The 14,078-nt window shown below is 43.7% G+C and overlaps 1 protein-coding gene and 1 long non-coding RNA gene across 7 annotated transcripts in view; one reads left to right on the top strand and one right to left on the bottom strand.

Moving 5' to 3' along the window:
• Positions 1-14,078, top strand: part of drosha (ribonuclease 3 drosha) — a 187,978-nt gene that overhangs the window by 129,773 nt on the left and 44,127 nt on the right. For 3 of the 5 annotated variants that reach the window (XM_077648049.1, XM_077648048.1, XM_077648052.1), the window contains 3 exons: positions 1,725-1,831; positions 4,449-4,541; positions 10,848-10,900. In XM_077648049.1, the coding sequence (XP_077504175.1) occupies positions 1,725-1,831; positions 4,449-4,541; positions 10,848-10,900 (253 nt within the window). Of the gene's footprint in view, positions 1-1,724; positions 1,832-4,448; positions 4,542-10,847; positions 10,901-11,215; positions 12,018-14,078 lie in introns of those variants that run through there. The other 2 variants (XM_077648050.1, XM_077648051.1) reach the window with 2 other exon arrangements.
• The window catches only part of LOC144114378 (uncharacterized), a 60,261-nt gene that overhangs the window by 24,043 nt on the left and 22,140 nt on the right, over positions 1-14,078 (bottom strand). The window contains exon 3 of one of the 2 annotated variants that reach the window (XR_013311022.1): positions 13,576-13,804. The exons of the other annotated variant lie outside the window; for it this stretch is intronic. This is a non-coding gene — a long non-coding RNA (uncharacterized LOC144114378). Of the gene's footprint in view, positions 1-13,575; positions 13,805-14,078 lie in introns of those variants that run through there. 2 annotated transcript variants of the gene reach the window in all.

Genomic DNA, 14,078 nt, shown 5'->3' with positions numbered 1-14,078 from the left:
TCAGCTTCCACAAAACGCATTAAAAAAATTCTTGCTGGAGGATAATTATGAAGTGGCATCTTTTAACTAAGACATATCGCAACTTTATTGAGAGCCCCTTTCTGGGTCCCTTTAAATGTAACGCCATGGTCTGAAAGGCGTTAAACTGACAAGATTTTCCGAAGTGCTTCCCAGCTGACCAAATTTGTGAAATTGGCGTGAATGCACTTAGTTTAGCACAAGAAGTCCACTAAACTCGGCTACCCCTCTTTCTGGCCAGGCTGGATACCCAACCTCATTTGCACACGCTGCGGTCACTCAGTGGTTGCTGCACTCGGCTATTGAGCTGGAGGACCCAGGTTCAATCCCAGTTCCAGCATCTGCATTTTAATGGAGGCAAAACACATAAGCCCGAAGCCCTCCACTACGGTGTCCCTCATAGCCTGAGTAGCTTTACCGTAACATCTGACATCTAGGCAACATACCTTGTTTATTTTTTTTATCTGAGTGCTCCTTCTGATTCTGCTAAGGGCATGGAAGCAGAAGAGCCACATCACGTCTTTTGATTGCCATCTTTTAGCACAGCTGCTGCCACTTTCAAAATGAAATTTGAGGCTTTGTGCTGTGCAACAGTGAGCTCATGGCTGTGGGGAGAAATCTCATTTTTCCTATGTTACAATCAAGCTGGAACAAATCTCTCCTCAGCCACTACATAACATAATGCCCTTATTATCACCTTAAGCCTCTTTCAAACATTCTACAGCAAAAGCTGTTATAGCTTTGGTTTAGCCCTATAGACCTGCATTCTACGATGGAATATATGGTATCAGCCAGAATAAAAGCTTTAATTGATTAGTGAATTACTTTTATTTAACTTAAATAATTGAAATAAGTGGTCACCACCTGTGTCAGGAGGCAGATGGCAAAGTGGAGAGAGGGAAATCTCCTTCTGCACATTTAGGGGAGGGAAGGGAAAGTGCAAGAAGTAAGGAGAGAGGGTGGGAGGCGGCGGTGACCTAGTTGCATGGCACGTTATGGCGAGAGCGGAGGAATGCGTTACCAGAAGGTGGTTGCCATGAAAAGAACCCAGAGGATGGCTACCATGGAAGGAGGCGGTTATGACGAGGGTGTAGAAATGCACAGCCTGAGGGGTGGTTCCAGAGCAGAATGCAAGGCTATATGGTTAAATCAATGCTATAACAGCTTTCGCTGATTCGTGCGCTAAGCTGGTAAGCATAGCTCTAGAAATTTTTTCCACAAAAGTGAAAAAGAAAAATTTGTTTTGTGTAGTGATCTGCATATAGTTGCAATGGAAACCTCAGAAACAGTCACAAATGCATATGAATATGTTTTAAAGCAATAGTGTTAGGCTGGTTGGTCACAACCAGCCTGTGCCGCCACAGCTTCATTGCCGCCTTATTTACTGCAGAACCTCTAGCTCTAGCAGCTGCTTTTGTTCCTCTATCAAACTTCACAGGAAACTTCATGACCAGTCATAAGATGTTGAGGGATCCTGGTCTAAGTACAACCTGTACTGTCTTGAAGTAATCGCATTGAAGCAGTGTGCCTCAAGACACATTTTACTGTTGTGTGAGAATGACTTAAGTTCAATGCAATGCATTGCTGATGGTTTGCTTAAGTGGCTTAGTAGCAAACATGTGCGTGCAGTATAATGGCATTTGGTTATGGGCACAAATGCACATCAAAGGATGTCACCTGTAAGTTTCACTGCTTTTTTTTTCCAGGACTTTATCTTGAACCAGGACTGGAATGACCCTAAAAGCAAGCTCCAGCAGTGTTGTCTCACACTGCGCTCTATGGATGGTGGAGAGCCAGACATACCTGTTTACAAGTAAGCAAGCTCATTGTTAATTTTTCTAAAATTAATGCGAAAGCATTAAAACCCCCCATTTCAGGAAAACTGTCTGGCATTCGGGGTTCTTTGAAGCCTCTGAGAGCCACCGGCCACAGTTGGCAGGTGGAAACGTGGAGAGAGGGAAGACCCCTCTACTTGTAGAAGAGAGGAGGGAGAGACTGGAAGGTAGCTGCTATGGGAAGTACCCAGAAAGAGGCTACTGTGGATGGAGTAGATCGTGACGCTGGTGGAGGAATGCAAAACGTGAGGGTGGTTGCCATGGGAACAATCCTGCAGGTGGCTACCGTTAAAGGTTGAGGGTGAAGAGGAAAGTGAGCTGAAAAAGAGGAGCAGAGATAGCAGAGCAGCACGCACACTCTGGATACCACTCTTCCGTTGAAGTGATTGTGTGCGAGCCACCTCCAGGAGTGAGTGTCGATGGTTGCTGGAGATCAGACATGGAATAGAAGTGTGCAAGGGAGTCTGGTTTTAAGAAGTACAAAGAAGACTAAATGTGCATTAACGGGGGATGCAAAGTAATGTGTGTGATGTTTCGTGTCATGTCTAATGCTATGCATTTTCGTTAGATCGGCCCACTGATCGCCTGTATATTTTTATCAAGAATGGAAAGAGTAAATGAGCACCAGAAGTTGCATAGCAAAACAGAGTTAAATAAGTTTCGAGAATCAGTGCTTTCACAGCACAGCACAGCCTACACACACTGATTGGCTGAAGCACTGCAAGTGACTATAGGGGTAGACATGGCTTACAAGAGAAATTGCTGGCAGGCTTTTTGTCAGTGGAGGTGATGTGTATGTTGCTGTCTGTACATGACATTTTTGCTTATTTGTTTCTTCGTTTAAATACATCAGATTAGTCATAATTGTGGCTTGCTTAGAGGTGAATTAAAATTGTGATAATTGTGAAGTAGCCGCCATGGCTGTTATGAAAGGATAAACTTGCTTGCTTTCTGCGGATAAGTGGCAGCATTTGTTAAAAGTCAGGTTTAAAACGTCACGCCCAGCTCTTTGATGGTTCTTTATCTTCTCAGTGCAAAGTAAATAGTAATACAGTCGACACTTTTTCAGAAAAACTTGAAGCGACCGTAAAAACTTGAGTTCGGATTGTCATAGGTGTCCCCAAAAAGAACATGTGAGCATGCCACGTGTGTCCAAGTAAGGTAAAACATTGTTAATTCGAAGTCACTGGAACTGCAAGAAACAGAATTAACTGGGAACAGCAAAGAATGAGACCCATGCAGAATATTTTGTTGTGGGGATGCGCTACTTTTATTGTACTAACTTTGCAATTACCATATATTGCTGCGTATAAGTCGACGCATACCCCCTCCCCTCTCTTTCTTCCCAGTGCCACGCACTATTTTGTAGTTTCCTGCGGGATAGCATCCCAGCATGCAACTCAAAGAAATGAACGCGTCATCTGCGTGACTTGGATTTGTCTGCTACATGAGTAGAATGCAGTAATCTTACTGCATACACACATGAATTCTCATTTAGCTTTTTTAATTTTGAGTGATGACTTGTTCCAGTGTTGTGTGCAGTTTTCATTGATGTTCATTGCTGTCTGTTCAAAATTAAAAAAAATTGGAGGGAACACTTAAGCTCTGCCTTTAGGGTATGATTCGATAGCGTAAAGGGTTAACTCCCATATATGCAAAAGGTCATTCTCTACTTTATATCCATAGATCCCAGGAAGTCCTCATACTCTTCCTGGCGCAGTGGTGCAGCGATTAAGCAATGCGCTACTGCCTTGTGATGGCAGGTGCTTCCAGTGATGGGCTTTGTGCGGCCTAGGTTGCTGTTCCCTTGCAGCCAATCATTAATTTAACTGCCACCTGTTACAGTGGGCAGGTTGTGATGACGCCACGAGGTCACGTGACCTAGGTGGCCCACCAGCCTCCTAGGTTGCTGTCTGGGGACGAGCTGCCAGAGCTATGACCGTGTCATTTTTAAGGCGAAAGCCTTTCTTGGCTCATGGGTGGCGTGGACGGAAGTTGTAGACAGAAGTTGTAGACAGAAGTTGTAGACAGAAGTTGTAGACAGAAGTTGTAGACAGAAGTTGTAGACAGAAGTTGTAGACAGAAGTTGTGGACGGAAGACCTTTGCCAGTCTCCTATATCTCCGTGGACACAGACACATGAACAGCATGTAAGGGAAGCAAAATGAAATGAAAATTGGTTTTAAGGAAAGAGATGATGCCTGTCTCACATATCTCGGTGGACACCCGTACTGTGCTGTACGGGAAGGAATATTTCTGCGCCTACAACTACTGCTACTAAGACGAACGAGCTGTATAGGCTGTGACGTAAAATGAAAAATGAAGGGAGGAAGAGGACAGGGAAAGGCTTTCTCATTTGCACTCTTAAGCAGACCCAAGCGCAGTCCTGTAATTTTTAGCTCACAATGCAGACACCAGATTTTCTCGTGAACGGGCCTATAATACTATCGCGTTAAAAGGGAAAAAATAGGAGTTGCTTTAATGTTGAGTACATTTGATCGTATTTTGAGTGTAGAAAAGTGAGCATTATAAACAGTGTTCTTTGACTTGTGTTTTTGACTTCGTGGTTATGTTACCTTGCTTATCTCACTTTCAGAGTAATCGAATGCAAAGGTCCAACCAACACCAGGGTCTACACAGTGGCTGTCTATTTTCGAGTGAAACGGCTCGCCACAGGGTCTGGTCACAGGCAAGTATTTTATATTTTCATGCCTGTCTTTGTTTAAACTTGCTCGTCACTGACAACATTAGCAAATAAATAGGTGTAAAAGTTCTGAGGAGTGCTTTGCTGTGATTTCATAGTAGTCTGTTCATACCAGAATTAACGTAGCAGTACACCTGAATCCTGCTGTCTGTGAAGAGTTCTACTACAATGAAGTTTCCAGTATGACAAAGTATTTCTGATTCCCTGCCACCTAGCCATATGTTCGCTCCAGCTATTACCCCCTGCCCCCCCAATATAGTGGTGAACAATTTTCTGAGTGGGACTCTATGTCAAAAAAACTATTGCAAAGTAGCTAAATGTGAGGAATTGTTTTCCAGCGCAGGGAACATGACATCGCCTTTTCTTTTTATTTTTGCACAGTCAAATACACCTGCAGAGCTTGGCATCATTGTTTGGTTTCATCAGAAATGACCGCTGAAGTGGTTATGCACTTTAAATGGTTATGCTGACATTCCCTGTGGGTTAGCACATGATGATTACATCATTCATAATTAAACATGCTCATATCACTGCCACATGTCCTCTGCCATGCAAACCTGAGTATTTAGTAGCTTTACTTTAAGGAGCTCTTTTAAAATCAAGTTTTAATCATTGTTAATGCACAGAGAGGACGCAGTAAAACACAGTAAAGAGCTATGGTTTAGGCCCCTAGTTTAGTGAAAATTCGCGGTTTTGCGAAAAATTGTGGATCAAAGCTTATTTCATGGAATTTTCTGTTGGCTGAAAAATTCTCAGATGTTGTTACAGACTTCATTGGGAATGACGAAATGATAGGAAAATGACTAATTTACCTTATTTGTGTAAATACAACACGCAGGGGAGTTTGAGACGTCAGGAAAATTTTTAAAAGTATATAATTAGGATTATAATAAAAACTGTTTCGGCCAACCATAGCGGAAGGAGGGTCCGCTGCTGGTCAGGTTTCTACCAGAAAAAAGGTTGGGGTTTGCAAGCATGCCTGGACTTCGTCCAGAATTGCCAGTCCTAGCTGCAGAATGGCAAGTTTACCTGAAAACTGCTCTAGAACTGAAATCCTGTGACACAGACCTCGCTCTGTTTCTTTCTAAGCAAGACAAAAAAAGTGAAGATTTCGATGTCCTTTCTTTCTGGGCCGGAATGGAAGAAGTGACCTCAGTACTCTTTCATTGTTGCCGCTATATAGATTTTGTATCAAACCAGTGCCATTTCAGTGAAGATTACGCTGAGTTACAACAGCCACCTTCAGTTATAGACGATGAACCTCTGCAGCATGCGAGGCGTGTGCTCAAACGATAAACTTTCATGTTTCTTTCATGCGTCTTATGCATCCTGGCGACTTTCACAGATTCCTGATTCTGCATCCACAGAATTTTGAATTTTCCACCACAGAAAGTTAGAGGCCTAATCTATACTGAAGTCATGAATAAAAATGGTGGCCATCTCTGAAGCGAGAGTCACACATTTAAAACAAAATGCATTGCGGCCCTGACTGTCTTCGTCAATACCAACAGCAATTTATATTTAACTCCTTATCTCGTCTCAGTTGTAAGTGTAAACAAAAAACAGACGATCCGCAGTGGATCGTTTGAATGTGTTGGCATTTTTTGTTGCTGCAGATTATATTGTAGCTAATGCCAATACATGCAGAGTTCGTTATTCTCAACTGTACATTCATAGATCGCTGTGAGTCCTCATACCGCCCCTGGCGCAGTGGTGCAGCGGTTAAGTGCTGTGCCATTGCCCCGGCAGGTGGCTGTTTCAAACACTGCCACTTGTGATGCTTGTGAGACCCAGGTTGGTCTTCCCGAGCAACCTCTCACGACCAATCATTAATTTAACTGCCACTTGCCACAGCGGGCAGTTTTCTCACAATCTGGTTAGCAGGTTGTGGTGACATCACAACGTTCCCACTTGCAAAGACCCTTCTAACTCTGACGCATTAATTAATTACTGGTCCCGAGAGGTTGCTCGGAATGCAGACTCGGTCTAAAGTTCGTTATATCCAAGGTGGCCACGTGTGACGGGGGTCGCCACTTCCGCTTGCACAGACCCTTCTAATGCCAACACATGGTCCTCAGCTCAACACCCCATTTCATTTCATTTTATTTATGTCCTTTCCTTAAAGACTCCTTGTGGAGGTACTTCGTTTTCACCACTGTAGTTTTCACTGACGTTTTGTGCGCTTTGTGGTGGTGTAGTTATCCAGCTACGCACGCATTTCTTTTGAGATCCGAAGAATCCAAAAGCACTTGACTTGAAGTGAGCTGAGCATAGTGTCTGGTGCCTGCTAGGCCTGAAGTCCGTTTGCCCCATAGCTGAAAGCCATTTACGCAACAAGCAGTGTTTGCTCGGTGGGAACCTGTGCTACCTGTACATTGAAAGGTGAAAGAAGGGAACAAAGTTTTTTGTGAATTGGGAACTGAACAGTCTGCTACTGTAACTACTTTGCACATTTCTCGTCAGAGTCGAGACACTCATCTTTTAAAAGTGCAAAATATTTCAACAAGCGCAACTCGTGTTAACCGTATTCATCTAAGATTGCATACGCCTCATTTAGAAGACTGGCAGCGGCCGCGCATTGCATAGAGGAAGGACTTCTACTTCTTGAATTAATTCACGCTAATACTTGCATATGATACTTGTCAGCATGAACACAGTCGTCACTTACTTTTAGTAGGACAGGTTTCTGCTTCCTTATTCATTTTTTTTCTGGCAAAATCTGTAAGCACAGCGCCAGGACAAGGCGAGAGCCTGAACATAGCGCATGCAAACTAGTTTCTCATAGAAAAGCGAGGGCTCGGGCAAGTTTCTCATGGCACAAACATGGCCTATGCACGTACATAGGGCGTGAACCCGCAATAGCGGACTACACCAATGAAACGTTTGTTTTTCACAATGCGAAAACGGAATCTTCTCAAGTGTAAAATTTTAAGCACTAACAATTTTTTTGCAAGAATATTTGCTCCAAATAGTGTGTCTGTTAAACGAAAAAAATTATTTTCCACAGTTAGCTATATTTGTCGGCATCAAAAAAAAGCCCTTTCTCACCGTGGGCAAATTCACCGCTTGTTTACGCCTATCTGCTTTTCTGCTCATTTATTGCAACGTACAGTAAGCATATTTTATTACAGGACATACTGATTGTAAAACAGCGTTTCCTTGCACGCCGTCGTGGTGGCTCAGCGTTTATGGCGCTCAGCTGCTGACCCGAAAGACGCGGGTTCGAACCCAGTCGCGGCGGTTGAATTTCGATGTAGGCGAAATTCTAGAGGCCTGTGTACTGTGCGATCGATGTCAGTGCACGTTAAAGAACCCCTGGTGGTCAAAATTTCCGGAGCCCTTCACTACGGCGTCCCCCATAGCCTGAGTCGCATTGGGACGTTAAACCACCCATAAACCATAAGCTTCCTTGCATTATGTAATTTTTAAAAAATTATATTTCTGCAATCATTGTTATGTTTTAGGGTCAAGCCAAGTATGACACACTTTCTTCTCGGCATTCCCATGGTGGGTAAAGTGCTCTTTAAGAAACTCACATAGACGATGGCGCCAGCTTTCTCTCTAGGTAATATTTAGGAGCTGTATGGCACCAGCACAAAGGAAATGGGCAGGCGACGGAACCTCGCCAGCCACACTGATTTAATTGCAGAAAAGCTCCCCCATCCTAGTAAAAGAGAAAATAAGTGAAAATCCCAGTAATTGAGGTTATTCAGGGAGTTCGCTTGGGGATGAAGGGCGCACTCCCGAGAGTTGTGCTTCTGAAAGCGCAGTAGACTGCTGCTCGGGCAGCAGTGTGCAACCCGTACGTCCGTTTTTGGCTAGCAAAGCCTGCACTGTCTTAGACGAAGCGGAGCCAGTGACGTCGGGTCACATGGTGCTGTGTCCACACCCGGGTGAAACCGATTTCGTATGTTGTCTGAATGGGCGTGTACGCTTGCTATTTCCCGAGTTCAGCATGCAAGACTCTTGCATGCAACACCGGCGCGACATCGATGTCAGTGTTCGGCGGGCTAGTCGGCCGATCCCGTCACTGATGCACTAATCTGTCACTAGACACTATGACCATGCCAGCACAACTAACGACCTTAAATGGGGCAGCCAGCTTTCTCTTCGTCTCATCTCGCCTATAACAAAATGTATGAGCGATAAATTTGCTTTATTTTGTATTTAGAGTGACGATTCTGCCGCTTGTATTCCTAAAGAGAAGCGTCCCATTTTAACAACCAGATAGCATCTAGGCTGAGCTTATTGTTGCGGCTCCATTTGCATACGCTAAACTGAAAGTTCGAATGTGACAAATGGTGTAGCGTCCTGTAACATGCTTGCATTCAGTGTACGTAAGCGTGCTTACCCTTATGGTACATAGGCAGCGTCGGTTTATACTCCTTTCGAACCATATCTGTGTATGCCGCGAGCAGACGACATGCAGACGACTAGGCGTGGAGGAACACATTTGATGCACTCTCCCGATTTTCTGAGGAGGTCTCTGCTTTCGGCAGTGCTGCAAGTTAGTTATGAGAGGGAGTATACACGTTACTGCCCACTACACGGCCGGCAAAGAACACTGGCAGGTTTGTTGACTCGCCTGCATGGCACTGAGGAAGCTCTAGGCAGAAGTGGTCTACAGAACAAGTTTATTGCCGAATAGTTTTAATACTTACAAGTGTTATGCAGCTGTTACATCTTATGGGTGAAAGCTCCCAGAAATGCCACCATACTGCATGCATTTGCCTGGTCACGGGCAACAAAGAAGACAGATTAGACATGGGTGCTGTGAGTGCCCATCCTAGCATGGAAGTGGAAGGGCTGTCCCTTACCAGGATGGAGGAATGCATCGCACAGCTGGTAGGGCCAGCACTTTCAGCACTGTCCTTACATGGAGTGTGGGGCTGAAGGCAGGTACATTACGCAAGCAATGAAAGCTGGTACGGGAAGTCTCTGTCCAAGGTGGGAGACCCAGCCGCATGGGAACAGGAAAATAGGTCTCAAGGGAAGGCCATACGGCGTTTTGGCTGTTGTGCCTTATTTTTTTCGTCATCTCCATCTTACCATTTCAGGCTCCTCTCTGTGGTGTGCACTATGCACTTTCCACCACAGCATGTTTTTTTTTTCCTGTCTCAACAAAGCTTGGTTGTGTGCTCATTGGTAGCATGATGACAGCAGTGCAGTAATGCAGCTATTGAGCGCCAGTGCACGAAAGTGGCTGCCATTTTTTAGGCCCCTAACTTTCTGCGGTGGAAAATTCTAAATTCCACGGAGGCACAATCAAGAACCTGCGAAATTTTCATTTGAAGATTACAATGCATGAAAGAAAAATACAAGTATATTTCTTGAGCACATGTGTTACATGCTGTAGGTGTGCGTCTTCTAAAATTGAAGGTGGTTGCTGCAACTCAGCATCAAGTAATGATTCGTGCAATTTTCATTGAGAGAATTGCACTGGTTTTGGATTTCATTATAACTGTAATAATACTTTCAAAAATTTTCTTGAGGTCTCAAACTCCCCCTAATTGTTGTATTCTTGCGAATAAGATAAATTAATCATTTTCCCATTGTGTCATTCCTACTGATGTCTGTAACAACAATTATATCAAAAAGTGAGAATTTCGCTGCCAACTCAAAATTCCATGAAAAATGCTTAAATCCGCAAATTTTTACAGAATCACGGAAAACTAGAGGCTTTACCGATGCTGTCACCTGTATTCAGAATGATGTGACTGTGTTTAAGTGTACGTAATGCAGAAAATTACTGCTTGCTTCTCCAAGCCACTTCGCAGTTAAGAAGTTCAGATGATTGTTTCATCTAATTTGGTTTTGGATTTCTGTCTGCTCTGAGAAAATCGTTTAGCGAAATCTGTTGCGCTTAAAGTGGTATAATCTTACTGAAGTACACACTGTGCCTGCTAATAAGGGGTAAAAATGGTGCTGTGGCATCAATCTTGAAATGGCAAAAGCTCTAGAGCTGACTGATTTCTGAAAATAAATGTTGCTTGTGCACGAGCTACTCTAATCTGTCACTGTTCTGGCCTAATTTCGCTACATATTTTTTGTGTATCCCACAAATTTTACTTTAGCAGGGTTCAGCTGCAGTAGCACAAGTAAGAAATTAATAAATATTAAGCATTGACTTTTTATTGTGGCAGTCGATTCTATTTTTAATGCACGTTGTCACTCGTATATATTCATTACAATTTTCTTAAAGCGTGTTGCGCGTTGCAGGTGGACATGGCATGTTTGCCTGCATTTATCTTTTAGCATTTACTATATTGCCACTTGTTCTCTATTGTTCAGCATCCAACAAGCGGAGATGGCTGCTGCATCAAAAGCATTGGAAGCATCCAAAGGTATCTGCACCCTGAGTTTCATTTCTTTGCCCAAATTTTTTTGCACTATATATTTACATCTGGGCCACTGAGCCGCACTCATATTTGCTGACACATTGCTGTAGCACTTATGTACCACAGTGTCATCAGCTTTTCTAGCTCACAGCTGGGCCTCACTTTTTGCAACATTTCTTAGCTACAGTTGCCAACCGATTTTTCGGACTCGACGGGACCAGAAAAATGGTTTGAATAATCTGACAGTAAAAAAAAATCTCCCAGCTTCAAAAATCACTCACTACGCTGTTTCATGCATGCCGCAACACCACACTTCACCAGCACCAGACCGCAACGTGGCCACGGGTCATGCTTTGAACGCGCCGCGATGCATGCACCGCGCAAAGTGAGAGCAGACTGTTTCCCAGGGCAGCGGTGATCCTGAAGACACAGAGAGGGAACTCATCGTAAGAAGCAAGATGAAGTGAGCGTTTCTCTCTGCACCCCTGCCCTCCACGTCCCCCATCTGTCCTGTACCACATGTGGCGGCATCGAAGCCGTTCTTTTCTTTCTAGGCCACACTGATGGCAATGATGAGCATGCAAATTTCACTCAGGCGGCAACAGTGCGGATCAGATAGCCAAGCCTACATAAGCCAGTCCATCCAATTGCTTCTATTTACCTTCAAGAGTGCGCCTTTTAATGTAGCTAAGGGCCGGTTGCTTGTGACAGCGATGCCCACTTGCGTCTATGCTGGGTCAAAAAATTGACTTTTGGTCGAAAGAATGATCTCCACAGCATTACTGGAGTCTATTTTAGTCCGAAAAATTGAACTTTTGGACTCCACAGGGTCCGAAGCATCGGTTGTAAATGCGTACACATTCCTATGAGGTGCCTGACGGTTCCTTAGTAAAGTTGAAAATGTTAAGCAAGTCCAAATTATTGAGTCTGAAAAACCAGTTAGCTGCTGTATTGGATGGCTTAGCTGTGGAACATGTTTTACTGCGTCAGTATTTTCGTTAAAGGATCAGTTAGTACTGAATTTTAGGACCATATTTTTTTGCAGAAGTTGAAAGCTTCTTACTCTTGTGGTGCATGCCTGGATATTGAGCTAATAAACTGAGCACAACAAATTTTAAAACATAATTTTTGACTTGGGATTGTTTCTTTCTGTTTGGTAAACGGTGTCTGCAAACTCTGATGCAAAGGGCAGAACAGTGATTGCTTGCCACCAGGGCAGTGAGGAGCAGGGCAATAACTGAAAGAAGTAACTATTGTCATAAAGGTATAATCTGCAGATGGTACAGCTTTAAAGTTATACCTTTGAAACACTAAGGCGATACAACAGTCCTGGTGGCCAGCAGCACTGCTTATGTTGGAAACACTGATTGGAGTGCTATGCTGGCATTGTGGCAGTGTTGCTTGTGGGATCTATATTTTCGAAAACATTTTAAAGTATCAACAAAGCAGCAGTAAACCATACAAGATGTCAGCAATCAGTGCAGAGCAAGCTACCTAAAGCTACCCCCCTTATGTAATACCCAATCCCTGGGACCTTTCAGGTAAGGTAATAAAATGAAATGAATTTAATTGTAATGAAAGTTAACTGCATGTGCGGCAACCTGCCCACCAGTGAAGTGACAGCTTGAACACAGTGCATGACCACTCTTGATGCTAGCCTCACTTTCTCTAGCAAGTTAAAATATAGATTCCTGACCAAACCCCCAGTTATACACTTGTTTATGCCACCATATGCAAGATCTACCATAAGACAGTTTTTTCTTTTACTCACCTCTGACTGTAGACTGACCCTTTAGCTCTTTCCTAGTCATGGTAAAAACGAGTGTTTGCTGTGAGTCTTGAGTATCCTTTTGTTTTTTTTAAGAAACATTACACTCATTGCATTAGACCGCACCTAAAAATGAAGTAAATGAATCTGATTTGAAAAGTGGAAAGTATTGTGCAGAGACTGAATATTTACTGCAAAATTTGATTTGCAAAAAAAAAAAAACAAAATTTTAGTGAAGATCAGAAAAATTTGGTAAAGTTAAGCCTATATCTCAAAATAAAAGGTGCACACAAAAAAATCAATGTTTGTCATTATAGCAATACGAGGTGCTGCAAAAGATAAAGTTGTTGCTCCCTAAGTCTTTAAGCAATAAAAATTCGAGTCGACCCTTATGACCGACATGGCATGCGGTAAAGCAGTTCCGTGACTTGGTAAAGCACAAGTACACTTGACAAGTCTTACAGAAGACGTTTGTTGTGTGCTCTGTTTTTGTGTTTACATAGCACTTATTGCAATTTCGCCACTTGTCCATTTTTGCTGGCTTGTGAGTGATACCTGCGGGTGTGGGAGGTAATTATTGGTGTGTCGTGAAGTTCAAGGAGTTGGTGCACAAGCGCTAACCTAATGGCCTGGAGTCATCATCAGAGTTGCTGCTGCACAAGTCAGAAACATCCATTGATGACGCGGCAGAATCATGAGATGCACTACAATACTGCACATGCGAGGGACCTACGTGGGAAGCCATGGCTGTCAGAATCACGACGCAGCACTGGTTTCACGGCTTCATTAAAAATCACACCTTGCTACCAGAGCTCAGACTTGACAAAGTCTTGAATTTTAGTCACTAATAAGTCTACAAAATGGCGCGACGTGCCCAGCACCACTGCAGCACAGTTAAATAAAAATGCCCACATCCATTGATCAGTGGTGATCTACATTCTGTGGACATGGTTGGAAAGGAGTTAATACCATCTTTGTTATTACAGCAGGAGCTGTTTCTAGGAGAGTGTCCATTGGGCACTCACGCAAAGCTCATAACAAATTCGGCGGAGTTGGTGAACGGGTTACATAGCGAGTTCCTCCACACACAGCGAGGTGCCGATGGCAGCTTCTGCAAGAGCGAGGGTATGGCCTTGTGGAATCTACAAGAGGAGGGTAGTTCACAGTGTCAGTTCAACTCGCGGCATGGCCAACGGTGGGTCTCGCGGTGCAACAGTTCAGCGCGCTCGGATCCGAGAAGCCATACAAAGCGCTCGCATTAAAGACTTTTAGCATAGTGCGTACTGCGTGCCACGTGCTGCCAACGCGCACGCGCCGATTGGTCTCGACATGGTAAGCGGTAGTGGTAGCATTAATTATAGTGTTATGCACTTGCTAATAGTCTCTATTAATCCAGAGTTGCGGATTGCGGAACGA

Source organism: Amblyomma americanum, chromosome 1, assembly GCF_052857255.1.
Source record: "Amblyomma americanum isolate KBUSLIRL-KWMA chromosome 1, ASM5285725v1, whole genome shotgun sequence".
Lineage (NCBI taxonomy): Eukaryota > Metazoa > Arthropoda > Arachnida > Ixodida > Ixodidae > Amblyomma > Amblyomma americanum.
The sequence above is the reverse complement of the archived record's forward strand: the minus strand, read 5'-3'. Positions and strand labels throughout refer to the sequence as shown.